This window comes from Pelecanus crispus, chromosome 3, assembly GCF_030463565.1.
Source record: "Pelecanus crispus isolate bPelCri1 chromosome 3, bPelCri1.pri, whole genome shotgun sequence".
Classification (NCBI taxonomy): domain Eukaryota; kingdom Metazoa; phylum Chordata; class Aves; order Pelecaniformes; family Pelecanidae; genus Pelecanus; species Pelecanus crispus.
In genome coordinates this window covers 63,476,982-63,503,448 of record NC_134645.1, presented here as the reverse complement: position 1 = coordinate 63,503,448, position 26,467 = coordinate 63,476,982, and the positions used below count along the sequence as shown (strand labels likewise).

Genomic DNA, 26,467 nt, shown 5'->3' with positions numbered 1-26,467 from the left:
TCATTCTTTTATTCGGTTAATTGCTTTTGTCTTAAAAATCTAATTTTCCGGATGCAGCAACAATCAAACTGCCTGAAGAAATTATCTCCTAATACATCTTCAGAGATATCAGGCAACACGCAAAGCTGAGTCTTTTAATCTTAAAACTTCTCTGCAGGACTTTTTTAGAAGAAAATTAAATAAATACAAAGATAAAATAATTCACATAGCCCATTGTTCACAAGTAGTAATTAATCTTATTCCTTTGAGAATGGTGCATGTAAATTCCAATCCTGCAAAGAGGACCTGTGGTGCCTACCTGCAGACTACTCCTGAGGGTAGCAGGACTCTAAACTGGTATTTGCTGATGGAGCATTGTATTTGTTTTGAAAGTGAAGGGACCTGGAAAAGAAAAAATTCGTCTACCAGAATTTTTCCATTTTTGTCAGCAGTATTACACCATTTGCTCTCTTATACTGGGAAAACCATTATGCCAATCTCTAAATAACATAAACAGCTTGATCTCCTGCGATGGAATCCTAGAAAAGAGAATAAAAGGCAAAAATCCTGCTGACTAATGTGGCCAGGATTTTACTTCTAGCATTCTTCAGGGAGGGTTATACGGAACTGTCAATGTAGCTGTTGGCTAATGCTCTGTAATTTTCTTAAGTGGATATATGGGTCATATCAATCATTCTTACTTTATAATCACACAATAATGGGAAAGTACATTTTGGGTTGGATTCTACTCTCTTATGTATCTTGGTGTAACCACATAGTGAGGCTAGAACTTGGCTCTCTGTCAGCATGCCCCACAAGTGACTTACCTGTTACTAATCTCCAAGTCAGATTTACTGGTCTGGAGTGGTTAAACTGTTGCTCTGGGAAACACATTCTTAAAAGCTAGTGAAAACTTACTCTGTCTTCTCTCCCCTTCCTCTCAATCTAATCAATTTCACAGATGTTGCTCTCTTCATGTGAGGATTTAAACTGTTTCTGACAGGTAACAGGGCACCCAGATAACATAGGATCACACACATCAGGCTGCAAAAAGCAAATGCACAGAAATTGTCTGAGGCAAGAATCAGGCATGCTCTAAAATCTGTTTGGAATTTCTGAGAGGACACTAAAAAGACACATCAAGGAAAGCCTGGAACTATGGAAAGTCTAGGCTCAAGGCTTCAGCAAAGTCAGACATCTTTGTCTGACACCTGTACACCTCCATGCATCTTCATAAAAACAACGGAACAAAACTGGAGAGAGAAATGTGGAACTGTTTTAGTTGTGGTTGCATCACAGAAAGTTTATCTAACTGAGATGAACCTGTGTACAGATTTGCTGTCATACAACCAATATTCAGGCAGCCCATTGCACATGTTACTGTTACCTCTGGAACTGAGTGCAAGATTATTAACATGATAAATCCTTTTTTCCCTCTTTCACCCCCCTCCTTCTCATAGTTTCTTAGCGTGTTGCAGAAACATGATATTCTCGCTGTTCCAAGCTAAAATTTGCCACTCCATGCATGGTGCACTTCATACCAGACTTTTAAGTATCAATTTTTACACTCTGTTAGGAGCAGTATTTCAAGGATATCAGCCATATTTTTTCAAAAGAACCAGGTTCTCTGTTGCATCCCTTTGCAACTCCAGTGGAGCAGATTCTGACTTCAAATGGCCACCACGGCCACCGGCTGGCATCAGGGCTTTCTCTGCCCAAAGCTGCTGCAGCCCAAACCCTGCGGCAGCTGCACGCTGCTCTTGGAGCAGACCTAGAAGGACGAGTGGAGGAATGCCTGCCCCACCAGGTCTCCGATGGAGCATCTTGAAGCGGCAAAGCCGCTGCAGGCAGCGTCAGGGCTCAGCTCCATCAGCTCTGTGCAGCACTAGCTCAGATATCAAAAGCACTACGGCTGCATTGGAATCAGCTGGGCCCAGCTGAAGAAGGAGTGTTACTAGTCTGAGCAGAGGAAAATGGATCTACTGCTACACTATTTCTCGTGCCTCAGCTAGCTTATTCCAGGCTAGTTTGCTTGTATCTCTGCATAGCACCGAATTAGGGCATCGTCAAACCCTACTAAACTAGGCAATGAACTTTTTACAAACTGAGCCTACATTATTATACCCTTTTTTATCAGGTAAGCCACTTCATTTTAGATCTCAAGAAAAAGCACTGTACTAAGAAGAGGGAAAGCAAACCAAGCCTTGTATTTTTAAAACCACTCCCAACTGAAATATATAGTCAGAAACGCAGGAAGAAAGCAGTGGAGAAGGACAGATTTCTGCAGGTCCCAAAGAAGTCATCTGCACTTTTTGTAGTCTACACAGTCCTCCATAGCAAACTCACTGCATTCAGCTGCCAAAAAAATATTTTTGCCTACCTGCATTATGAAATTTTGCATACTATTCAGCAAAACCAGGTCTTCCTATATGCATTTTTAACTTCTTGCAGCAACACATAACTGCTAGCAAACAATTACTTACAAAGATGCTCTTTAAATATAAATAAGAAAGTGTGTATAACTCACTGATACATAGTAATAAAATAATCCCTAAATCACTTATTACATTATGCAAGATAAATAATTTGTCTTTTGGACATTAACAGGAAATCTGCATTAAATTATCTTTAAAAAACCACTCAAAACTCCCTCACAAAAAAACCCAAAACAAACCCAACAAAAAAACCCAACAAAAACCCCATAAAACCCCTAGACTGTCACAATTATTGCACAACTAAAAAAAAAACTTTGGAAAAACATACTTAACTACTCAAAATTACTGTATGTAAAAAAGAACTAGGTATTTCTGAACACTTTGCTACATTCTTCCTAGAAGAACTTAGTTATCTACAGAAAACCTGGGTTTTATTAACAAAATATAAAATGTAACATCTGTCTTTTGGCTGAATGCAATTGCGATCTTGCACACTCAGACATTTACGTAATTCCCATTCCTTTCATTAAAATTCAATATATTTGAGAGTATTTTCTCTCTCTAATACTGGGTATTCTCTATGCCATTAAAATCCTCAATGAAAGGGACTCTTAAATTATTTTCAAAAAGATAAAAGATTATCTTATTCTATAGCATTTTCTGGCAAGTAAATGGGAAGGATGTTGGAAATTGCATTTATTTTCCTAATTACTTTATTTCCCTAATCATTCCTTGTGCTTTGCTGGGGCAGAAACCAGGTCTCTTCTATGCCAAGGCTCTTTGTAAGTGCCATCAGAAGGATACAATCATGACCTAGGCCAATGAAACCAAATTACTACCTCTGCTACTTTTTGTATCAGGTTTCATTTCTTGGTTCTCCATTAGCATAAAGCTGCTGATAATTGGAAAAAATTGGCAATGAACCAATTGAAAAGGAATACTGTTTCCTGGGAAGTTAAAGAAACTGCATGCAGAAGTCCTTCTATTTAGATTAGATTTTGTTCAGAAAAAACATTCATGTTATTTCCACGTAATAAGAATTTTGGCTTAAAACTACAGGTGATGTTCCTTCCAGCTGAAGATTTCTAAGATGTGACTAAGAGGCCCTTCCCTCAGCAAGCAAGCAAGCCACGGTACGTTTCTTCTCTTACGGTGTTCAGTGTGTGCCTGTTATACTCTAATTAGGGTACGACTGGTTAGCACAGACCTTAGGGAAGGCGAGGACTCTCATCAGCCAACCTTCCTCCTTGTGTACTGGAATCAGGTGGACTAAGAATTCAACCTAGTGTTTGTACAGCGTAATAACTCAATATAAACAAAGGGCATAACAGTGCTTCCTCTGCAAAAATCCAAGGGAAACACTTCCATTGGTTTTAAAGGGATTGGAATCAAATCCATTTTGGTTCCCCTGTTCCACACATGTTATACATACAGGCACTCAAACTGCTGAAATAAATCATGCATGTGAGAAAGAATACAAATGGGCCCAGACAACTGATGGAAATTCAACAAAATGAATTAATTGAAGCAAACAACGGTCTGTTAGATGCCAAGGGGAATGTTGTACCTGACCTCTCCCACACACAAGCAGGAGCTGCTGAGCTTTGGGATAATACAAGCATGGTACCATCTACTTCCCCCCTCCTTCCTTCCTACCTCTGTTTCCTCTCTCCAAGGAAACCATTTTGCAGGTGGTTTTTCCTGGACTTACCCTGTGGGACATCACCTGTGGATGATCTGCCTCGTCATCTCCCTTGGCAACTCTCTGAAACTCCTCTCTGACCAGCATTACTCTCTCTGTGCTGCACAGGTCTAGAAGCCTCAGCAGGGCACAAGTTATAAGCTCACTGCATGTTGGTAACTTCTACTACAGAAGGGTCCTGTTTTACACGATATGTTCTTCTAGAACGAATCAAGTGCTACACACATCCGTCCTACCATTAGGATTTAAGAAAAGCAAAGAGAGAAAATCATGGCTATTCATCTTAAGTTATACCGAGTTTTTCAAGTGTGAAGTTAAACTGTGGATGAAAGACAAAGACAAAGCAGCCATTGAGACCTCAGCCAACATATCTTTCTCAGTGTGCCTTTCACTTCAAAAGAGTAATTTCTGAAGGAAATCTGCAGTTACGTTTTGTAATCTAATGTCCAAATACTTACATGAACAGTTTTGGGTTTTGTGTATTACTGGGGAAATTGCTTCCATATAAAAACATTCCATAGCAAAATGCAGGCAAGGAGGAAAGAGAGAAAGCAAATAAATATGTGCACGACACATGGACAACACAGAAACTCTTCTGTGCAAGCAACCCTTCTGAAATGCTCGACAGGTCTGCGTGTCCACCAAAAAGAACTGCAGACAGAGAGTCATGCTACAGTTATTAAGCCTTCCTCTAGAACACTCCATGTAAACTTTGGCTTCCCACTCTTATTTGGAGCATTATATTCTCAAACCACAGTCACAAAGACTACTCAAGTAGCAAGGTGATAAAAGGGATGATTCTGTCCAATTTTTCCTTCCTCTTTCAACTCTTTTGTTTTCCAGCCAGCCATGATGTTTCCTGTAATGAAATTGCTTTCCTGATGAAATTGCTTCCTGTAATGACTTGCATAATTCTGTCTCCTTCCTAATTCAAGCATTGATACACTGCTGTAGAACTTGATTCATACTGATTGCTAAGAAGACTGAATACACTGGGCCTTCTCATTCACTTGAAAGACTTTGTTTATAAAGTGTAAACACACTTAAATGAGGAGCATGTACAGGCATGGCCTCAGAGGTACATCTGGTCACACTGGGGTACCTCTCCCAACTACAGGCCAAATTGGAGAATACTGCTGATCAATATGAGCAAAGAAGCAACGCTTACAATTATTTCCGCTCATATTTTCTGTCACCTACTGCAAGATGTTTATCCCCAATAACAAAAGAAGCAATGCTCATAATTATTTCCTCCTCTATCTTCTGTCACCTACTGAAAGATGTTTATCCCCAATAACAGCACACAAAACAAGCAGACATCAACTTCTTTGATACAGTGGGTTTTTAAACCACCTATTGGTAACAATTTTTTCTCTTCTGAATAATACATCATTATTTATAAATTAAACATTGACCTACACAAGTCTCCTTGGAACTTGCAGTGCTCAGTTATTATCAGAGATCAGAGAAGAAACACGTGTCTTCAAGTATTATCGCTTCTTTTTTTTCTTTTTTTGCTGCTATCACTGATGTTGTAGTAGTAGTAGTAATAGTAGTAGTAGTACAAACTGGACCAGAAAAAAAGTTATGTTCCCTGTTTTAAAAAGAACAGCATGATATAAGGCAGTCTATCAAAAAGAGCAGTCTTTTTTAATCCCCCTATGAGCTTACACCAGCTACTGTAGCAAACACGGCAGAACCACCACAACAAGCCAAAAGCCACACTTCTCCACGTAACACTGAATGGCTCTCAACCCTTCGCTCTTTCTGAGACCCAGCACAACGCTTAAAACGAAAAAAAAAAAAAAAACCAACACCTGAAATAAACAAACAAACAAACAAACAGAACAGAAAACAGCCCCCCACCCTCCACCCCATGACTGATTAGAGTTAATGCCCTCCTGTTGGGCACCAAGAGACTTTTCCAGTTTTACTGCCTTCTTCACTCCCAGGCACCTCTGCACACCTAAAGCAGGCTGCCCTGACATTTTCCGGTTTGGACTTTATGAGAAGGTTAACATTTTCCTCTCCCCAGTCTCTGCTTGTTCATTTGAGGCGCTGAGTCACATTAGCCAGAGCAACAGCAAAGGCTTGCACTGCAGAAAATGGATACTGAAAGTCCAAAATGTAAGCATTGCCATCAATCCTTCCAAACTGCATCACCTGGGAAGCAGGGGAAGAGGAGAAGGGAAGGAAAAAGAGAACAAGGTCAAAAAAAGTGAACCACAGAAAAGGAACCAGAGAAGAATAAAAGTGAAATGTTTTTGCTCCTTTTTAAGAACACCTCACCTCCTGAGCTAATATGAATGGGGCTACTCACAGAATGGGGTATGATGCCAAAGAGTAAGAGCACCATACTATTGTCTGTATAGAGTATTTGATTGCAATATTTGACTCTATAGAGTAAATTGAGCTTTAAAACATGCTAGGCTGTATATAGCATTGGTGGAAGTAGATTGTCACCACTTAACTTCAGCAGATGTGGGTTACACCAGCACTTCCTGCAGGAAAATAACCATTCTCTCCCTTGGAGAGATCCTATCATTAGCCCATCAGGAAAACAGATTTTGTTTTCACAGAAAGGAGCTTTCAGGGAAGGGGAATAACCAATCTCCTGACTCTAGCACTTCATAGCTGGTAAGCTGAATGTTCTTGGCAGTTCTGTTTTCCTTTGCATAAACTTCACTAGTACATAATTACACTGAGAATGAATTAGCAAGGGGACAGTGGGAGATGTTTGAAATGTAAAGCAAGGCTAGTCAGGTTGTTAGCTGTTCTTCCACAGGGAACTTCTGAAGTTTGGCCTATTATTACTGCTTTTTCACTCGCTTCATCAGAAGCCCAGGTCATATTTGCTCTACAGTGAAGATCCTTGAGCTAGAACGGAGGCTGGCTGTGCAAGCCAAGTCAGGCTTTGCTCCCCCACCAGCAAAACCTGTGGCTGCGTGATTTTGCACAGCTGGCCACAGGCATGTATCCACAGCCATTTAACTGAAGAAGAAAGGGGTATAAGTGGCTCTGATCACTGCCTTTTTAATGAGCTGTTGTCACAGACAAACAAAACCAAGAGACTACCACTGGTCATGCATATTGGATATTTAAGACATCTAACTCCCAAGTTAAATCAGAGAGAGTTGCGAACCTTGATGTCTTTAATAAATCAAAAGTGACTTACAGAGGTGGGACAGCTGGACAAGGAAATAAATATGCGTCTCCTGAGTCTCAGTCCAGGGTCCTGCTGATTGGTACCACTTAATAGCCTGGGTTTGGTGTAGTAACATCCCACTTGGGCCAAGGTGAGAGAGCCTAAAATTAAATGCTTTGATTTTTTGAACTATCCACAGACGACTCTACCCACGGGCAGTTCAGAAGTGGCCCAGGAGCACTTTGTTCTGGGGAGGGTCAGCGCCTCCCTCCTCTAGCATAAAGAACCAGCCCCAGAGGCCTGGTAACACACAAGGGGAAATTTCGGCATGGAGGGAACCTGACTGCCCATCCATCGTCTCTGCCTTGGCTACCTGCTGACTGGCTAACCTTGTGAGCATCACAAGAAGGGAGCAGTGTTCACTCAGCTAGCTGCCATCCACAACTGCCCACAGCAAATGCAGCTACCGCTGGGGAGATCTCATGTTTATCACAAAACCCACCTACCTTCATCAGTGAGCGCCAGTGAGACTAAAGGAGGCCCTTATTCCTGCATCCAACTGGAGTAAGACCAAACATACTTTGTACATTTACTTTATAACTGAACTTCACTCTCCATTCTGAATCTATACCTTTGACGACTGGTTTTTATCAACCACATGGCAAAGCTTCTTTTCATGGAGCAGCTAACACGAGTGGGAGACACTCGACCACATGAGAGGCAGAGCTTATTTCTGGCATGGCTTCCCCAGACTCCATCCCCCACCCTGGCCCATGTGTGCTGCCCCCTCCTACCTGTCGTCCTTCCAGCTCAATCTGGAAGTTTTTTGCCGACTCCTGGGTCACCCGCCCTCCAAAGTCCAGCTGGTAGACTTGCGTCGCCTCGTTCCACAGCGGCTGCTTGTTGGCCATCACGTACACAAAGCCCTGGCTCCCCAGCCTCCCATCCTCCTTCTCGCTGGCCTTCCGGCACTTGAACTCGTCCAGCTCACTGGCTGTCCTCAAACTCCTTTTGGTTTTCCAACCCTTTTTGCTGCCCTGGCTCTGGTTCATCAGTTCATCCCCACTGATAAAAAGCTCTGGCTCGCTCTCCGAACTGTCCTGAAACTCGTTCGTCTTGTTTAGCTTCTTGGACTTCAGCTGGTCTTTCTGGCTCTTGACTTTCTTCTTCTCCCTCCCCAGCCGAGGGCTGGATATTAGCGAATTGAAGTCGGTCAGTGTCCTTGCCTCCTTTTTGACCTTGCCCTCAGTGATAGCCTGCACATTTCCTTCCTCGGCTCGACTGTCCAGGCGCTTGCGGCTCTTCTTGCCGAATTTGTCCGTCCTTTGAGGAACGGGGCTTTCTGTCAAGGAGAGCACCTCCTGGAAAGTGTCTGCCGTCTCCACCATTACCTCTGTGCCCACGTGGCCCTGCAGCTCTGCCGGCGGAGGAGACATCACCGGCTTCTCCACCACGAGGAGTGGCTTGGGGGCCAACGTGCCCTGGGGGTTCTGTACGGGTGGGCAGGCGCTGTAGGAGCTCCACGGGTGCAAGGCGATGGGTGGCAGCTGTAAACTAGAGCAGGCGCTACTTCCCGGGTACATGGGTGGCAAAGGGCAATAGGAGAGGTTGGATGGATAGCCTGGCTGAAGCACGACTGTGGGCTCCTGCTGTGCAAACTGTGTTGGGGCCAGAGCTTCTTTGGGGGAGCAGGGGGGCTGCATTCCCTGAAGGGGAGGAGCATTGTAGCTTCCCGGGTAAGGTACTCCAACCCCATAACCTGTCTGGAAAGTGGCAGTGGGACTGGTTGGAGACTTGGGGGAAACAAATGGCACTCGAGACATATCCAGATGCTGAGCTTGACCGATGATGAGAGGAGTAGGTTTTAGAGGGTTGGGCACTGAGCTCTGAGATGTCCTTTCCTGAGGAACCCATATCTCTTCACTCACCATAGGGTCCCACTGGTACGGTGGTGGCCGTTTTACACCGAGGGCAGCCTCTGTCAAGGACACAGGTACGTGCCGTATTGATTTCTCCACTGGGCAGTGCTGAGAAAGGGCCTCATCCTCTGCGAAGGCGGAGTTGATATAATCCGCTCGGTCACGGGAATTGTCAGGAGGGCTCAGCAAGCTGTAGGAGGACTGGGAGGCTAGAGGTGAAGTACTGACAGAGTGAGCAATGACGGAGCTGTGCTGGGAGCCACTCCCCGTGCTCAGATCAGGTCTCATGCCACCAATACTGGAAGTGCTGCTACTAGCATTGGCATTAGTGATGCTGCCCACACCACCAGCACTTGCATTGCTGCCGCTGCCACTGCTACTGCATTGGCTGCAGGTGTACAAGGCGGTGGGTACTCTCTGCTGGTACTGTGCCGTCACAACGCTGCTCTTGGCCTTTGGGGGAAGTTGCAAGGTGGCTCTCTGACTGTCCACCAGCTGAGCCATTTTCAGAGCTGCCTCTCTGCTGTTCCTCCGCAGAGTTGCATGAATGATACTGCTGTCCAGCCTCTGTGCGATGCTTCTGCCCTGGGACAGCTGGCTGGCGATGTCAGGGTAAGGTGGCGGGTCCCCGGTTGGGATTGAGTAACGAGGGACTGTGAGCCGGTTCAGGGTGGCGCTGGCACAGGGCTGCTGCATCTTCTTCTCAGCGGCAGTGATGCGCAAGGTGGCAGAGCTGCCGGGCCCCGGCAGGGTGTAGGTGCTCTGGGCACAGAGCATCCTGGTGCGAGGCCGGCACACCTCCTCCACATTCCCACTGCTGTCAAAGGTCGTTATCCGTTCGTACCCCAGGGGCGTCTGGTAGTGCCCTGCTGGGTAGAGGGAGAACTCCCCCTTTTTCAGACAGAGGTCAAGGGGCGGCTGTGGGGGGCCGGGCGGGGGCGGCGGGGCAGCAGTTGGCGCGGCAGGGATGGTGCCAGGGTAGGGTGGCGGGGGGTTCATCTTGTTCAGCTGCAGCTCCTGTGCGGCCCCGAAGATGACGGCATCCCCTTCCACCAGCTGCGGCCCCGGCCTCGGGGCCTTGGCCTTGGGCAGGGGCTCGTGCTCACGGTCGCCGTGGTCCCGCAGGTCAGCCAGGGCGATGGCGGGGGGCGCAGGGGGTGGCGGGGCGAGGGCGGGGGGAGTGGGTGCAGCACGGCCCAGATCCCCCCCGGCCAGCGCCCCCGCCCCAGGGCCAGGAAAGCGGCCTGGCACCCCTGGGAAAGGACCCGCCCCCTCGCCCCCCGCTTCTGCTGGCGGATTGGCCAGCACGTCCAGCTGCACGTTCTGATTGGCCAGCAGTGACTGGACCAGGCCGATGCTCTGCGTGGGCGACATGGCCTGGGCTGAGCTGTGGATGGGGGCGATGGGGATGTTGACGGTGCACGGCGGGCTGCTGGCGGGGGCACCGGGGGCGCCGGGCACTGCAACGAACAACACAGTGTGTCAGAGAATCATAGAATCATTTAGGTTGGAAAAGACCTTTAAGATCAGTAAGTCCAACTGTAAACCTAGCACTGCCAACTCCACCGCTAAACCATGTCCCTAAGCACCACCCCTACACATCTTGAAGTACCCCCAGGGATGGTGACTCAACCACTTCCCTGGGCAGCCTGTTCCAGTGCTTGGCAACCCCTTCCATGAAGAAATTTTTCCTAACATCCAATCTAAACCTCCCCTGGCACAACTTGAGGCTGTTTCCTCTCATCCTATCGCTTGTCACTTGGGAGAAGAGACCAACACCCACCTCACTACAACCTCCTTTCAGGTAGTTGTAGAGAGCGATAAGGTCTCCCCTCAGCCTTCTTTTCTCCGGGCTAAACAACGCCAGTTCCCTCAGCTGCTCCTCATAAGGCCTGTGCTCCAGACCCTTCATCAGTTTCGTTGCCCTTCTCTGGACACACTCCAGCACCTCAATGTCTTTCTTGTAGTGAGGGGCCCAAAACTGGACACAGTATTCCAGGTGCAGCCTCACCAGTGCTGAGCACAAGGGGACAATCACCTCCCTCGTCCTGCTGGCCACACTATTCCTGATCAAGCCAGGATGCTGTTGGCCTTCTTGGCCACCTGGGCACACTGCTGGCTCATGTTCAGCAGACTGTCAGTCAGCACCCCTAGGTCCTTTTCCACTGGGCAGCTTTCCAGCCACTCTTCCCCAAGCCTGTAGCGTTGCATGGGGTTGTTGTGACCCAAGTGCAGGACCCGGCACTTGGCCTTGTTAAACCTCATAGAACTGACCTCGGGCCATCAATTGAGCCTGTCCAGATCCCTCTGTAGAGCCTTCCTACCCTCAAGCAGATCAACCCTCCTGCCCAACTTGGTGTTGTCTGCAAGCTTACTGAGGGTGCACTCGATCACCTCGTCCAGATCATTGATAAAGATATTAAACAGAACTGGCCCCAATACTGAGCCCTGGGGAACACCATTGGTGACTGGCCGCCAACTGGATTGAACTCCATTCACCACCACTCTTTGGGCTTGGCCATCCAGCCGTTTTTTTATCCAGCGAAGAGTACGCCCATCCAAGCCATGAGCAGCCAGTTTCTCCAGAAGAATGCTGTGGGAGATGGTGTCAAAGGCTTTACAAAAGTCTAGGTAGACAACATCCACAGCCTTTCCCTCATCCACTAAGCGTGTCACCTTGTCATAGAAGGATATCAGGTTAGTCAAGCAGGACCTGCCTTTCATAACCCATGCTGACTGGGTCTGATCACCTGGTTGTCCTGTACGTGCTATGTGATAGCACTCAGGCTGATCTGCTCCATAACTTTCCCTGGCACCAAGGTCAGATGGACAGGCCTGTAGTTCCCTGGATCCTCCTTCTGGCACCCGCTGCCCTGTGGGGGGACGCACGCACCGACCTCCTCTGCCCCAGGGGCCCCTCGCATGCGATGGTGGTAGCGAGGACTGTGCTGTGAGGCCACCCCAGCCCTGGGCCCAGAGCTGCAAGGGGCCGTAAGCCTTTGCTGACTGCAGCGGTTAGGGAAGCAGTTGGGTAGCAGGCACTAAAATAAGGAATTTTCCTGAAGCAGTGTTTCACATATTTTTAGGTTTTCTTCAGCACTTGTGGAAGACATGCAGGTCGCTAAAAAATGTTTAATGGGAAAATTTCATGCCAGCATCGACAGAAAATTCAGAAACTGGGGGGAAATTGTTTTTTAAAGCTAGTTAGAAGGGAAAAAATACTGCACGTCTTTGGCACTTTGTCATTCCACTTTATCTTTGACTTTTTAAACTACTTGCTATCTTTGTGTACTTGCTCAAGCTCTCTGCTGCATTTGGATGGACTGCTATCAATGCCAAAATCAACGGATCAGACCTTAGCATGAACAAGTAAGCCAGCCTGTCTCCACTGATTCCCATTGTAACAGCTGTTGGTCAACATTAAAGTAACTTCTTGGGAGTGATGCTTGGGAGGTAAAGTTCAGAGCTCACTTTCAGTCTACACTATAATTGCCACAGATTTTCACAGAGCAAGCAGTTTACCTGATGGGTCTGAATTACCATTCACTTACCAGCCAATTTTAACTACTCAAATCAATAAAAGTTTCGCTGAATCCAGACTCACTAGTTTTCAGGGAAGTTTTTTGATAATAAATACATCTACAAACAACAGAAAGGAAAATCCACTCACAGACCTGTGGCTGCTGCCACCTCGTCTTTGCCCCTAGTCCTAGGACCACTAACCTCCTGGCTTCCTCTAGGGCTGCTACTACCTCACGGTGAGGCACAAAAAACCCCGCTGGCCCAGGCTGACTCCTTGTACAGCCAGTCAGGTGACACTGTACCATGCTGAACCAAGCTTCAGGAGGAAGATGAAATGATGCTCCTCAAGCCTGCCCTGATCAGACAGCAGTATGAGTTTTGACTTGGATGTTTGTTGTCATTAAAAAAAAAAAAAAAAAAAGTGGAAGAAAGAAAAAGAAAATTGAAGACCTGCACTGAAGGCACTGTATAGTATCTAGTATAATGTCCCCAGACTCAATGAGCTTAGGAAAACTGGAGAATACAGACAACAGTTGGGAAAAGGGAAGTATTATTATCTCTTGAGTATAGCGGGTGACAAAGCAACCAGTAACGCAAAAAGAAAGAAGATGAAACAAAGAGGGAGAGGAGTATGATGGAATGAAATACAGACAAAACTTATAATAGTTCTTGAAAGAAGATTTGTAAGGAAAAGATGTGAGGAAATAGATGAGAAGCCAGATGGAAAATGTAAGGGGAAGATGTGAGGAAATAGATGGGAAGCCAGAAAGATTCAAGAAGTGGGTACTGTAATTAGGGCAACTTCAGCATCAATGTTTGGACAGGCTGGCTGCAATCAGAAATGTGAAAAGAAGCAAATGTATATAGGAAAAGTTTCCCACACATGGTGGTGGTGAACAAGGGACAGTGAGGCACGAAGCAATCCTGAAGATTTTAAGCACAAGCACGGAGCTTGCTCAATTGCTTGCAATTCCTTTTGCAAAAAGTGGTGAGAGTGATTCCAGCAGGAACTACCACTGAAAAGCCAGAACAAAGCGGGGAAATGAGGACACTGGAATGAAGTACAGGTGCAGAAGTCACGATAAGAAGGAACAAAATATAATAATGAGTGGAAACAGTAAATACTGTATTAAACCCCCCCACATTCTTGCAGATTCTTTATTAGTTTTCCTGTATAAAAACGATGGAAAATTATACATGAGTTGCATCAGCAGGCTTATGGGAAGAAAAGAAACTAGAGTAATATCCAGGATCCTAGCAGCCTATCCAGGATCATTTAAGTGTGCCAAATTCTGTGGAGACCTCTGATTTGCAGGACCAGATCAGGCAAGAGGTCCATTAGTCAGGACTCCTCCAGCCACTGCCCAGTTCCTACTTAATTTCTAGCTAAAATTCTAGCCATCTACCTGTGCCCTATAATTATAGTTTCAATAGCACTAGACTTTTATCAGCATCAGTCATGAATGTGGTAGGTATACAGACAGGTCTGTGGCTATGCTGGCAAATTTTTATGGTAGCTCTCTTCATTCCTTCAGAAGAAGACTGACAGCTAAACTTAACTGACCCTAAGGCAGTGTGGTTCTGTGCTTGGCCGGCAGGCCGTGCTTTCATCCTGATGCCTGCAGGTTAGCAATTTATCTACCAGAGCTTGAGGTTTAATTGTTAGCTTGGCTTGAACAACCCAGAATGTTGCTGTCATAGGTATTAAGTGCCTTATCAAACAAAATGTCATTTGTCGCGGTGTTGCTTAATATCCCAAAGTGTTTAAATCCAATGTTTTTTTCATTTCTCCAATGGTTTTTAATTGACTTGTTTGCATAATTTGCAAGTTAAATCACTTCACTGTCCATTTGCCTTGCCAAATCTTTACTGACATTAAAAACCATCTGTCCCAAGAGTACCACACTATTAATGTTCCACTGCCCAAGAGCAGCTTTCTACTATGTTTTTTTTAATCTATCATGTAATCATTATTTATGCTGTAATATTTTTTCCCATCAGTACATGGCACTTTTTTCCTTTATATGCAGGCTTTAAGAAAGGATATCCCCAAAGATGTTTTTGAAGATTTAAGTAGCCTCCATTTTCTAAGTCAGAAATGAATTTTCAGAAGAAATTAGAAAGAAAAAAGTGGACAAGAACAGGAAGGCTGTTATGGAGGACAGGGTAGTATGATTCTTTTACTAGCCTTCTCGAAGAGCTTTAACAAAACTCTCTAACAGTTTTCCCTATATTTATGTGGTGTTCACCAACCTGCAATTCTGAGTACCATTTTATCTCTTTTAATAATATAAAAGGAATTGATATTGCAGATCTAATCCACTTTTCCGGAAGGAATGCAAAGACTTTATATTAACTTTTTTCAACTTAATTTTTGTATTACTTTCAGTCAGCTTGGACCATGTTTCATAATAGAAAATGTTGAGTGCTTCCTATGCATAACACATATATGATCATCAATGTCTCTATTATTTTCTTCAGGTCCTGCAGGTGAATATCATGTAGACTTAAACTAGGCAAGTCAAGCCCCAAATCGTGAAAGAATGGGCTTAATTTTAAGCACATGAGTATTTCCTTAGAAGTCCACAGGACTACTCTGATGCTTGGGTCAGACACAAGCTTTGGTGCTTTCAGCAGTCAAAACCTTGATCTGAAATAATGGGAATATTTCCATGTATTTCAATTGACACTAGCACAAGCCTTTAATTGCTTTGCACTGCTCACGCTCCTTTCTCCTTAAAGGGTACTGGCATGATGGTCACTCCTGTAGTTCCAAAAATCTGTGACCTGGCAACAGGAATCCCTCACTGATGGGAAAATTCTGAAAATGCATTAATTTATCTTCTTGTCTATTATTTGTTAATTTTATTGGCATGATGATTTTTTTTTGATTTGAGGAGGTCCTGAGTACTTCCAGTACTTTTACCTGCCACATTCACATCACCTGCATCCAAGCCTTCCCTGCACTACTTCAATCTTCTGCTACCTTACATCTCAGTGAAATGAGAAACTCTCCCTGATCCTCCTTGTTTATAGACTACTTTACTATTTCAGCCTATATGTAAGATTTGGTATGGGTATTTATCACTTCTCAAAGGGTGGCTGAGTTTTACGGGAACCTGCCCTCCAACGCAAGCTCCTATCAGCAGGATGTGTTTTGCTGCCATCTGGTCACAAGAACAACCCTTTTGGGCTTCCAACACATTACAATTCTGTCCTACAAAGATGCAGAATGCAAGACTTCCATCTATGGAGAATTCTGAGTGAACTAAATAGAAGATGATTAATTTTCCAATGAACTTGAAACTTAGATGGATTATATTTTCCACATATTTTAGAAAACAATGTCCATAATACATATTAGCCTTAATCTAAATCAGTTCTACAGGACCCCATCAGACTAAGGTATTTTGATTTCTGTGTTTACCAGAGGGGGTGAGTGACACATGTGATCCATCCTCCATCTAGCTTAACCCATAACATGGCAGACCTCCAGCTCCTCCTTACCTGGTAAATCATCTTCATCTTCACTGAAAACATTTGGATTAAAGACAGGCAGGTTAATGTAGTCCATTGAAATCTTCCGCACTTCTGGGAGATATATTGTCATCTGCCTGGGCTGAAGATGCAGCAAACTGGTTTTATATATTACTGGAGAAAAGAGTATAACAAGAAATAAAAAAAAAACCCTGTTAAACAAAGAGCATCTAAAGCTAAGAAAGAATCAATTCAAAGCAGACAGAAGGGTTATGACTATTTTTATTTAATGTAATAATGAACAAATGCATATACGGGCCATTCTTAGCCAAATCACTATATAACATTTTGCATAAACAGGATAAAAGAGATTGTTACTTTTCAGCTATTTCTCTTTAACTAGAAGCAGCATTGCTGTAGTTAAATAATCTGCAGAAATAATGAATTACTTCATCTTGTATTCACATCTATTTTTACAGAAGAAAAAGAGTTGTTCCATTCCCATTTCCTCATGAGGTTCAACAAGGCCAAGTACAGGGCCTTGCACATGGGTTGGAGCAATCCCCGGTATCAATACAGGCTGGAGGATGAAGTGATTGAGAACAGCCCGGCAGAGAAGGACTTGGGGGTACTGGTGGATGAAAAGCTGGATGTGAGCTGACAACGTGCACTTGCAGCCCAGAAGGCCAGCTGCATCCTAGGCTGCATCAAAAGAAGCGTGGCCAGCAGGTCAAGGGAGGTGATTCTGCCCCTCTGCTCTGCTCTGGTGAGACCTCACCTGGAGTACTGCGTCCAGCTCTGGGTCCCTCAGCACAGGAAGGACATGGACCTGCTGGAGCAGGTCCAGAGGAGGGCCACAAAAATGATCCAAGGGCTGGAGCACCTCTCCTACAAGGAAAGACTGAGAGACCTGGGGTTATTCAGCCTGGAGAAGGCTCTGGGGAGACCTTATTGTGGCCTTTTAGTACTTAAAGGTTGGATGGGGCTCTAAGCAACCTGATCTAATTGAAGATGTCCCCACTCATTGCAGAGAGGTTGGACTAAATGACCTTTAAAAGTCCCTTCCAACCCAAACCATTCTATGATTCTACCCTATGATTCATTCTACTTTTGGAACTCTTCACCACAGGATGCTACCGACTTACATGAGTTTAGGGGAAAACCAGAAAGCTCTCGGGAAGGAAATCTGTTGAGGGTTACTACAAAGAAACCCCTCCTGGCTCAGGAAGTCCCTGGGACCCAAACCATTGGAGACTGGGAGAACATTTGGAGGAATTATCACCACACACTTACTCTACATTTATATCCTTCCCTACATACCTGTCATTGATAATGAGAGAATTAGAACAACCTCTCGTCTGAGCCAGTAGGGTCATTCTTACACTATCTTTTGACAACCATTGCAAATGCAGATGTCAGAAATTCATAAATTACTTAAAAAAAAAGTGGCTGGAACAAACCTGAGGGTTTCCATAACACTTCATTAAGTAGAAGGTGCCACTGCCCTATAGTAGTAGCACTGGTTGTCCCCAGGGTGACAACACCCAGAGATGACAAACTTTGCCTGAAGGCTGGGCCAGAGAAGGTCCTCTTCCCAGTAGTTGGGACTCCATCTCTTGTCCAACAGTAGCCAATATAGCCACAAAAGATGTCTATTTAACTAGTTCTGCATCATTACGTAGTCCTGACCTAACTATATAATGCAATGCAGGAAAAAATAAGTTCTCCAAAGAGCTCGTAAAACTCCTATACCTGCATTAATATTTCAATTCAGAGCTGCTAGGTGGTACCCTGTTCTTTACTTAGCCTTCTTCCTTTCAACAGGACTATCTAGGGAGAAGTGGCATACACAGAAGGTCAAGAGACTAGACAACTGCTGCACTTAATGAAGGCTACCAATTTACTGATGCTCCAGCAAGAGAACCATATAAGGCTATGCACTGACTTGAAGAATCTTGAGCATGATGCTGTAAGAGCTTTTTTAACATTATTTTGGTATAATTAGCAGCTAAATGACTATAAAAATCTGAGTTTTAAAAATATTTCTATTACAGTAACTTAAACTCTGCGACTTTTACAGTCTTCTTGCAAAAATTTTCTATATTTGTTCGGGTTTTGTGCAAATAAACTGTAAAAATAAAGGTCTGGGCTTGACTGTTAATTAATCTTTTTACTACAGCTGAGACTTTTAACATTTTATTGATCATCTCATTATTATATTTATAGATTTTAATCTCTTTTAGTTACAGTGAATTTTGTAAAATCAAATTTCTGCTGTCCGTAAAAAACAAGTACTTTGTTAAAAAAGCCTTTTGGTCACTTAAAAAGAATCACATGACATAAATTTGTTGTTTGTTAGAAAGAGTTTGACATGCAAAAAATCAATAGAGTTTACTTTTACCTGCACCAAGGTTAGTTGGTAGGAAAGCAGCCAAACCCACAATTTTAAATTTCGTTCCCCAGATATTAGATGTGACCTGAGCAAGGTAGTTGTGCTGCAAAGCAAAAACAAGATCATTTTCACCTAATAAAATCTGTATCAAGCTCTAATAAAAACCTGCAGAGCAATCAAGCCATCACAAGTGATTTCAGCTTCTCTTGTTTTTATTTCATTGAAACAGCCTAATGTACCTAATGTCGCAACTGTTATACCCAGTCATTAAAGTCTCATTTTGATATCTGATCACTATCAGAAATGATGTATACAACAGCCACATAGGCTGATTAAAGCTGTTGAAGAACTGAACAACATGATGGCTGCCTAGTGAGAATAGGTCTGTTTTCAGACACTTGCTTCTCCTGCACAACAAGAGCGTGGCTATGCTGTATTTCAGAAAGTAATACACCCTGCCCTTTGGTTCTATGCTTACAAATCACTTTACAGAACAATAACTAAGACAGTAATTAATTGCTTATGATGACAAACAGATTTTTCCTGGAGCTTCCAAAACAGCTTCCCAAACCACTGCTTCCATGGTCATCAAATTAGGCATCTGAAAGACCAAGAGATTTTCTCAAAGGCAAAGAGTTAGTTGTCAATATCAGGAGCAAGATCTAAGCCTCTGGTCTCCTGCCTTATTCAAAGGACTTCTGGTCCTATCTACTGCTGCAATGTAAGTGATCTAGAATGTTTCAATATAAAGGAAAAAGTGAAAAGACAGAGCAGAAAAAAGCAACTGAAATGAAACAAAACAAAATTAAAAGAATGGAGGTTGGTATTAGTAAAATATGTAACCCAGACAGTTCTACAACCTGCTAAGTTTCATTTACCCACAGGTCATGAACACCACAAAGAGCACAAAGTGCTAATTCCTTGCCTTCCTTCCAATTAAGGCTATTCCATGTTCCTGATCTAGTTGAAGATGTCCCTGCTCATTGCAGGGGGCGTTGGACTAGATGACCTTTAAAGGTCCCTTCCAACCCAAACTATTCTATGATTTTATGAGTCTATGAATTATGAAACAGAGAATATGTGGCCCTCTGAAACAACCATTTCAATATCTCTGCAATTCCTAGCAAAGCAAAGAACTATGGTGGCATTAGGATAGCTCTGAGAAACTGAATAAGAAGCATTTTCACATACACTCCTCACATGGATTCACATTGACAGAAGTTAGCGGTGCCAGGATTTATCAAACAATGCCTGATATTCCATTGACTCTTTCAAACATTAACACTGAACTGGAAGATGCAATTCTCTAGTTGTTCCATCCAGTTATTGTAATTAAATAAAAAATTTTTATTGGTGATCATTGGATCTATATCACAACTTGCTGCCTCTGGAAGGAGATGCATTTGGACTCAGGTCTGGTAACAATGCACACAATACCTGAGTAATATCTTCTAAAGGAAACTCTCTTCGGGTTAGGCTTGGCGAACCAATAGAAGGTTTCCTTATTGGTAACCTTGGTGATCTTGATATTTCCTGTGCAGCTCGTGACATCTTTGGAGATTTGCGAGCTTCTATATTGATTCTGCATATAAAGCAATAATTAGAATCATCAACAGGCACACAAAAATGCACAAAATTCATGTCTTTGAATGTAAAGATGTAATGAAGACAAGTGGTATGGTGTCCTCTAAGTGACTAATGAAGACTGTAGAGTCTACAGGATGGAGAGTTACGGGTCAAATTTAAAGATATATAAGACCTGACACACTTGCAATAACTCTGACCAGATGCTTTCTGATTCATTTAAAAAAGCTTACAGCAGTTCTGCCAGATACAATATATCCTCCACTAATCCATAAAAGGTGTCGGGCTGAGCTATTTCACCTATGCAGACTTTGAGCAAAGCCTCAAACATGACACCTCTGCTGGCAGATCTCCACGTTAGGTACAGCAAACCAAGGATCCACAGACTTTGTCAGTGCTCTTACTCTAAGCCAAAAGTTATTCCTACCTCCCACTATACAAAGAGGGTCATGAATAAGAGATCAAGCACCTGAAAAAGCTCACTGGTAGAAAAAATAATGACCAAAAGTTACATTTCAGAAGTACGGTCTTAGAAAACCAAGGATGCAGGATAGTTGTTTTTCCTGCACCATTTCAGTTTTAGGCTCAGGAACTGATGGTTCTTTCGTCAGGTACTACTAAACTAGAACTTCAGTATTTCACACATTATGTTCACATATAAAGGGATGCATTTGCTTTGCCTTATACTAGGACAAGCTCATAATATAAGGTTTTCGGAAAAGTGTCAGCTGCAGCTAGAAGGCATCAGGGCCTCAATCCCATAACAGGAAGCTGGCAGATAGATGCCAGCACCTATGAGAAACATCACAGACACCAGTGAGGCTCTGTGCAGGTGGAGGGTTCTGTCTATGTACATAATGAATATAACGAAGAGCTGGCAGGAAAGCAACCAGATGAACAATAAGCTTATTTTGCATATCGTTACAGAAGATCTGTTTGTTGAGGCTCCCTTGCAAGGTCACCACAGCAGCAGTGCTGCCTATGCCAGGATCTGTGTCACCTATGTATGGACTTAATGAATTTGAAAATACCCCTGAGGAAATAAAGGCTTTAACTAGATTAGGGACCCTAAGCACAGAGGAGGTAAAAACACAGATTGTCTGAAGGACAAATATATCCTATGGTGGCAAAAGTTTACATGTGGCCAAGGCAGTGATGGGAGAGGTTATAAAATCTTTCTTCGAGACTGCCTGGGGACAAGTGGTGCCCTATTGTTTCCCATTACCTTTTGTCCCAGAACCTTCCGCAAAGTCCACCTCAACACCAATCTCTGAGAGAATTCTCTGAGAGAGTTCTCTAGAACTGCAGACTGTAGAGGACCCCACTCCTCCAGAAGACTCCTATCTTCCCAAAGAAGTTTGCTTTTAATTGTATGAGATGTCAAGACAGTGTTTAAAAAAAACAAAAGAAAAGAAAAGAAGAAAACCTGGGGAAAAAGAAGAAGAAATATCCAATAAATTATTACCTGGGGAGTTTGGGTGATTTGCTAGCTCGACTGATTTTGGGAGATTTCTTTGCTGCCCAGTCATCACTCAGTTCGATATCGCTTGAATCCGAGCAGTTGCAGCTGTCAATCACAGTGGAAATCAAGCTGTTTCCATAGATTTCATCTATCAAGACAGGCCCCAGAAAATGTAAGTGCTGCTTCAGAAAACTGATATCAATTACAACTATCAGTCATCAGAAGCATAAATCTGATCCACAGGCAGCAGCTGAGATAAAACCATGCAGAGAAAATTAACTGTTCTTCACCCTGCCTAGTATAAACTCCAAATTTCCAATGGTTCAAACTCAAGTGAACATGATTCATAGGAGTGAATAGCGTTCAATCAACTTCAAAATCGAGACTAAAGTGTATTTTCTGCTAATTAGCAATCTATTCGTCACTACACTATAAGAAGTTCCCTTTTGTAAAACAGAAGACAGCATGGTATAATTTCAGAGGCTTGAGCCTAGGTCACGCTAAAGATTTTTTTCACATCAGAAAAAAAAAATCAGATGCCATCTTCCATGTTGCTTACATAGATTTTCTTTAACCCTTGAGGATTTAATACCTGAAGTATTTCTAAATCATTTTTTACACAGAGCCACAATTCAATTCTACCTGCTTTTCCATCTGTTTTAGGATCCATGATGACAAACTCTGGCCGCAACTTGCTGATACGACGTCCTTTCAGGATAGGCACCAGTCCCCCAAGGTATTCCAGGTACAGAGTATAACATGGACCACCGACCTCTGGGTCATCTTCTGTCCGCTTCATCGTGCAGTGAAGCCGTTCATTACCAGCTGTTGGGTAGCTGACAAAATCTCTCATATTGTTTGGGTCTGGGATAGGAGGCTTAATTAAATGAAGGAAGGAAAGAAAAGTTTCCTGTAGGTTATTGTTTTTTCTTTTTTTTTTTTTTTTTTTCTGTGGTGACTTAATCCCAGCACAACTAACTGAATTTGAACCCAACTCTAACTTGCCAGGTCAAGATTAGTACAGGTCACTGTGTGAGTTATGCAGGACCCACATGCAAGACAGAGTGGCTGTGTATTATTTAGTTAGGTCAAAAGCAGCTGTACACAGAAAACTAAAACTAGTTACATCAAAAAGGAAGGTTGGACCTGTGGTTAGAGCACTGAATTAGACAACAAACCTGTCTTCAAGTCCTGGCTCTATCACAAACTTCTCTTTTAACTTGGGTAATGTGGTCAAGTCTAAGTCTCAGAGCATCTTGTCTCTTGCTGGCCCTCCAAGAGAACTTGGCCACTCAGGTTCCCATTCCTGGTTAGTATTGGTACATGCTATGCCACTATGCTACAATGCTGTCAGCTCTGGAAGAAGCTTGTACTTCTTATATCGCTTCCAAGCAATGACCCATCTTTGCTGATGGCCTATTTGCGTGCCATGTGGAGAAATCATAGAATCACAGAATCGTTTAGGTTGGAAAAGGCCTTTAAGATCATCCAGTCCAACCATTAACCTAACTTTACCAAGTCCACCACTAAACCAGTTAAGGGCAGAGTAGCAATTTTGTGTTTCCTGGCTCGGTGGCTGGATTATTTTTAATGAAAGTAAAAACTATTTTGCCCTGCTTGCCAGCACACTGTATTAATCCATGAAAAGCTCAGTCCTAAAGCAGTTGGACTACTTTTGTCTAGGATGATATAGCCTGTAGTGCATAAATACTACTAATGTGTATACACTAACACAGTTTCTTTCAGAATGAAAGTACAAGAAAAAAAAATGTAGGGGAAAAAAGGAGCCTCCTTAGCCTGGTGAGATAGATATGGGTTGAGGAGTGATCTATAATGTAGTCCGCAAGCTGGAGGGCAAAGAGGAATGTCTGCAGGGAAGAGGGTGCCTTGCCAGGCACTGGAGGCATGGCTGACAATGTAGGTGGGAGTATGTGGCTGGGGGAGAGCCAGGGCAAAGTACAAAGCAGTGCTGAGGAGGCTCCAGAAACACCCATGAATCAGCAGGGGCACATGGCTTCTGGGAACCCTGCTTCAGCCTCTCAGCTATGCAGCCCCATGACTGCTCCCCACCACAGCATTCCCTCTAGGAGGTGATGGAAGGGTTGTCGGCAATGATGTGCCCCTGTACTGCCTCTGCCCCTCTGATCCCTGTCATGGCTCCCAGCCTTGCTACAGCCAACTGCTGCCTTCATCCCATCCCATCCCATCCCATCCCATCCCATCCCATCCCATCCCATCCCATCCCATCCCATCCCCTGCGTTCCCTAACAGACAAGCAAGCATCACTGATGCTCTAGAGAGCTGCAGGGGTGGCTCTGGGACAACGTGGAAAGCATCCTGGGCAGAAGTAGGCCTGATAAAAAGAACTGAGAACCACTGGTCTGTTAAATACTCCGTATCTTTGCAGACTGAAGAGTTATGGTTACAGCAAGGCATTTGCTCTTCTCTGGCAAATGGTGTGTTTCACAGATGCACAAATTGCCCTGATTAGTAGTATCCAAATGGAACTGTGCTGAATCATTATTTTATAGGCATAATTTGTTCTCATTTAAGCTGGGCCAACTCCACTGATTTCAAATTAGTTATTCTACCTCTGCATTGTTTTAACAAGGACCTGAAACAGTTCAAAAGAATGCTGTAACACATACACAAAAAATACGTAACACAAAAATATGTTTGAATGTAGGGCATTTACCAGCTAATGCTGCAGTTTATAGGCTGTGATAAAGAGTTCAGAAATCCTGAGGGCAAAACCATGAAACAAAGGGGCTGAGCAGATGGCTCTGCTAGCAGTATAGGAAAAGGCGTAATATCTAGTTCATTTTTCCACAGCACTGTTGGAGCAGTAAGGTTAGCAGAAATCACTGTCAGCAGAAATATTTGGGCAGCCACAGGTCTTAAGTATAACCTCCCTGGCAATATAAGGACTCATGTAACAAGTAGGGAGGCAACAGTTTTACCACTGTGAGTCTCTCTTACAACTGTGACGCAGTATTATCAGTGTGAGCTTCTCCAGAAGTCTTTGTGAGTCACCAGTATATTTTATCCTTGGGATGTCCTTGGAAAGGCCATCCCCATGCAATAATGCAGATCAGCATGCGTGAGCCTTCTTTTCAGATTTTAATAGGCACCAAATGGATCAGTGGGCTCTTGAAGAGGACAGAAATGACCCTTAATCAAGCTTTTAAAATTATAATTACGATAATTATAATATCTTAAAACTTATCCATTGTCACTTAGGAGCACCACAGGAGGGAAATGAAGCAACCCTTTCCTCTTCCTCACACACACACTTCTTTCATTTTACCTTGATTGTTGGTATAAAGGCAGTGGTGAGGTACGAGCAGAGCCGAGGGGGCAGGGTCAGTTTGCTGATGTCCTTGTCATCCCGCAGACAGCTAGCGATGGTTTGCTGGCACAGCAGCTGCAGACTGGAGACCCTGTGCTCAACTCTGACAACATATAATGCAGGTCCGGAAGCCATCAGCAGGCGCGAATCCCTGTGACCCCAACAGATCGAGATGATGGGACGCTGCATGGAGAGGAAAAGGATACCACTGAAGAAGAGCCTGTACTTTCTCCAAGATAGTTGCACAGCAAGTGATCACATGAATTCAGCACCAATCATGTCACCCTAAATCTTCCAGAAACTTGTAAGTACACGCTCTTGCCCATAAAAAGGGAGAAGAATGTGAACATCTGAAATTATTGATAGCAGCAGTTGATGTTTATACAGTGCTTTTTACTCACAAGGCTTAAAGCTCTTCACACAAGGAATTGTCTATCAAATTCATTACCTAGACAGGATAAGTGACTTTGGAGTCATGCAGTGTTAAAAAGCAGGATCTTTTGATGCCCTATCCAGATGATTTTTTCAGTCACCTAATCAATCCTTATCCATTGGTAACAGCTCACATTTTACAACTGAAAAGTTAAATTATATGCCCAGAGACACTTGGTAAACTAGTGGACAAAACCCAGTTGGCTTTCTTGTCTTGCACTGAGTCTTCTGCTGCACAGTATCTCTTGAACTATCCCCAGAGGAAGTGAGCTCTGAAAGAGCACCAGGAACAAAACAGAACGGCCTTTTGTCTTCTGCTTGTCTGCACTCAGAATTGTCTAAATTCATGACAGTAAAAACAGAAAGAGTCAGGGGTGACTGGTACTAAGTGTCAGAATGCGGAGCAGAATAACAATAAACAACTCAAACGCTGCTTTAGACATTATTCCCTGCTGCATGAACATTAAGAGTTCATGTGAGAATACTGAGTTGTGCTTGTGAGGAGCTCTCTAAACTCTCTTCCTAAACCCCATCTTTTTCATGTAAAGCACCAGTCTGTGCCACCAGTCATCTCTTGCTTTCTGTGTCACAAAGCATCTGCATTTGTATATATACACATACTGTATGGAATTTCAATCCTGTAGCTGCTATCTCTATACAAATAAACAACACAGAGTAAAGAAGAAACTCTCAATCCATGAAGAATACCGTGCAGCAGGCTGTAATCAGTGAACTACAAAAGATTTACTCCTTCCTGTGATGGGCTCCCTTCTTTTCACAATCCGTGACACTCGAAAGTTTATGCAAACATGTTTTTCATCTAAATTATGAACTGTATTTGCTGAAAGGTCAGGGTCTCTTCGGAGTATCTTTGCTCTTCACAAGATGCACAAAACAAGAATTAACTATACAGAAGATAAGGGTCAAGGCACCATCAGTAGTAACTTTTATCCACTCCTCTCTAGTAACGTGGTACCCAGATAGCTGGATTAGATCAGACCAGAAGTTACTAATCTAGTCTGGGGACAAAAGCTTTCCCTTCAGTTACAAATCCAAGATGCTTAAAGGT

At 43.6% G+C, this 26,467-nt stretch overlaps 1 protein-coding gene across 2 annotated transcripts in view; it reads right to left on the bottom strand.

Annotated features, from left to right (window-relative positions):
* Positions 1-6,162: 6,162 nt before the first annotated feature.
* Positions 6,163-26,467, bottom strand: part of TULP4 (TUB like protein 4) — a 124,022-nt gene continuing 103,717 nt past the window's right edge. The window contains exons 7-15 of one of the 2 annotated variants that reach the window (XM_075707397.1): positions 24,925-25,149; positions 22,260-22,494; positions 21,621-21,765; positions 20,009-20,153; positions 18,581-18,674; positions 16,210-16,353; positions 9,538-10,640; positions 8,056-9,432; positions 6,163-6,279 (exon numbers count right to left, since the gene is read on the bottom strand). In XM_075707397.1, coding sequence (XP_075563512.1) covers positions 6,163-6,279; positions 8,056-9,432; positions 9,538-10,640; positions 16,210-16,353; positions 18,581-18,674; positions 20,009-20,153; positions 21,621-21,765; positions 22,260-22,494; positions 24,925-25,149 — 3,585 coding nt within the window. Of the gene's footprint in view, positions 6,280-8,055; positions 10,641-16,209; positions 16,354-18,580; positions 18,675-20,008; positions 20,154-21,620; positions 21,766-22,259; positions 22,495-24,924; positions 25,150-26,467 lie in introns of both variants that reach the window. The other variant, XM_075707395.1, reaches the window with a different exon arrangement.